The sequence below is a fragment of the Monoraphidium neglectum genome (assembly GCF_000611645.1).
Source record: "Monoraphidium neglectum strain SAG 48.87 unplaced genomic scaffold scaffold06264, whole genome shotgun sequence".
NCBI classification, from domain to species: Eukaryota; Viridiplantae; Chlorophyta; class Chlorophyceae; order Sphaeropleales; family Selenastraceae; genus Monoraphidium; species Monoraphidium neglectum.
Genome location: NW_014007372.1, coordinates 1 through 2,327, shown reverse-complemented (window position 1 = coordinate 2,327; position 2,327 = coordinate 1). Strand labels below are relative to the sequence as shown.

General features: G+C 65.2%; 1 protein-coding gene across 1 annotated transcript; it reads right to left on the bottom strand.

Annotated features, from left to right (window-relative positions):
- Window positions 1–206: 206 nt before the first annotated feature.
- Window positions 207–2,104, bottom strand: MNEG_16344 (hypothetical protein; the record flags this gene model as incomplete). Its single annotated transcript, XM_014035186.1, has 5 exons — window positions 207–211; window positions 363–626; window positions 1,349–1,478; window positions 1,769–1,945; window positions 2,078–2,104. The coding sequence occupies 5 exons, from the start codon at window positions 2,102–2,104 to the stop codon at window positions 207–209; spliced, it is 603 nt and encodes a 200-aa protein (XP_013890640.1).
- Window positions 2,105–2,327: the final 223 nt, after the last annotated feature.

The following is a 2,327-nucleotide window of genomic DNA, read 5'->3' as shown; positions in this document are numbered from 1 at the left end:
CTCCCACTCAAAGCGCCACTCAAACTTGCCCAGTCCCAGCCACAGCACCAGCAGCTTGCGGGGGCCGGGTGGCGGCGCGCCAAAGCCCGCGGCGTCTGGGCGGGGGCGGCGGGGTTGTGGGGGAGTCGGTCGGTTGGCTGGACTGGAGCAGGCTGGGTGGGTGTGCAGGCACCAGTGCATGCATGGCCTGCGCAGAAGACTACCTGTCAACCTTGTGTGGAGCATACAAGTTTTTTGGATGCGGAATCACAACTACAAAATGCAGCACCGTTGGTGCAAAAGGCCTCACAAGCCTCATGCCCTCTGCATGCAGCCTCGCGGACTGGCCTTAAGCAAAAAGCAAAAGTACAAAACAAACCCACCCGCCGCGCTCCAGACGGCCGCCTTGGCCACGCCCCTGGTGACGTCACCGGGCACGTACATCCGCCGCTCGTGCTCGTCCAGTGCCGTCATGTGGTCTAACAAAAACAGGAACCCCATGGGCGGCCGCCAGGGGTCCACCACCTCGCAGGGCCACCAGGGCCCGGCCGCCAGGCGGCGGCTGCCGGGAAGCTGCACGCCGAGCGCCCAGCCGTCCGAGCCCCAGCCGGAGCCGGCCGACCCGCCCTCCGCCGGCGAGGCGGCGGCTGCGGGGGCGCCGTCGGCGGCGGCGGGGGCGCCGTCGGCGGCGGGGACGCCGGCGGCGGCAGGGGTTGCTGCGGCGGCTGGGTCTTCTGGGTCGCCGCGCTTTGGGGCCCACGCTGGGTTCAGGGGCCTCTCTGTGGCCCAGCCGAGCTGGCCTATGGAGGCGGAGTGCTCCAGGGGGACGTCCCCCATGCCCAGGACGCCTTTGGGGGCGGGCGGTGGTTGAGAAGCGGTCGGGTGCTGGTGAGTGGCGGTTGAGTCGCGGTTTGGTGGCGATTGGGTATGGTTGGGTGGCGGTTGGGTGGTGATTGCATGCAGTGAGGTCGCGGTTGGGTGGCAGTTGCGTGGTTGGACTTTTCAGTGGATACCTTGGAAAGTGTTAATGGGGACGGTATGTTGCTGCCATTTGTATCATATTGGCATTTGACCGACCGCCCGTCAACTAAATAATGCAACGTGGCGCAGCAACTTCATGCATTCTGAGCTGACGCAGTTGCATGGTTCGAGCTACTGCCTCCGCGCCGTTCCCAGGCTGCCGCCTGACCCCAGCGCACAATGGCCACCGCATCACCCCTCTCCCCCCCAACCACGAGCATATTCCCCGGGAGCCTATAATTTCACCCTACACAACACCGCCGCCCACACACCACACACACACACACACACCCAAAGACCCCCACACCCCCCACACAACCCCCACACGCACGCGCCACGCGGCACTCACGCATGATGGCTGCCGCGTCGTCCCCGCCGCACATCAGCAGCTTCCTCTCCGTGCGCGTGACGTCCCAGCCCTGCTCCTTGAGGCGCTGCAGGTACGTTATCACTGACACGTCGGGAGGCCGCGCACCAACCTGAGAGGGGGGGGCAGATGGAGGGGAGGATGATGGTGTCGAAAGTACTGAGTGCCATTTGTTGGAGGGGCGCAATGGGCGAAAGAGGGGCATGATAGTATTGGAGTGGGGATGGAGGCTGTGGGATGGGGACTACCGGTATGAAAAAATTCCAGGGATAGGCAAGGGGATAATCCAAAAGGCGCTGAAACCTAGGGCGCCCGCTTGTGCTGGCAGGTGCAAGGGGGTCAAGGCCCCTCAACTTCCCCCGCATGGGCAGTATCACGAAACCAGTGAGCCCCGGGGCCCACCGTGTGTATGAAGGACCCCAGGGGGACGAAGGCCAGCTTCAGGGGGCACTCGCTCATGCCGGCCACGCCCCAGCGGCCCTGGCCCTCCACGAACCAGGCGGCCTTGGGCCAGGACACGCCAAACAGGGCGCCCGCGGACTGGTAGCGCTCCACACGCCGCGAGGGCGCCGCTCTGGCCTGTGGTGGTGGTCGCAGGCGCAAGTGGAGGTTGATGTTTGATGTGGGTGTTGCTTTTAGTTGAGTTGGTGTGGTGCTCTGGGGCCCAAACGAAGAGCTCAGCTGCTGAGCACCCTGGGTTGGGCTGAGCACCCTGGGTTGGGAGGGCGGTCCGCTCATAAGAGATAACACGATCTGTGAAGAGGGAGGGGCTGGGAACGGCACTGGGCCTCGAAAGAGCAGCAGGCAAAGCCCGTTGCAAGCAGCAGCTGCGATGCTGCTCTCCCTCACCCTGGCGCTGCGCCGCAAGCTCTGGCCAAAGATGTCTTGGAATGGCACCGGCGCGCCGCCCTCGTCGCCCTCCCGCTCCTCCTCCGCACCCTCCTCCTCCTCCCCTCCGCCC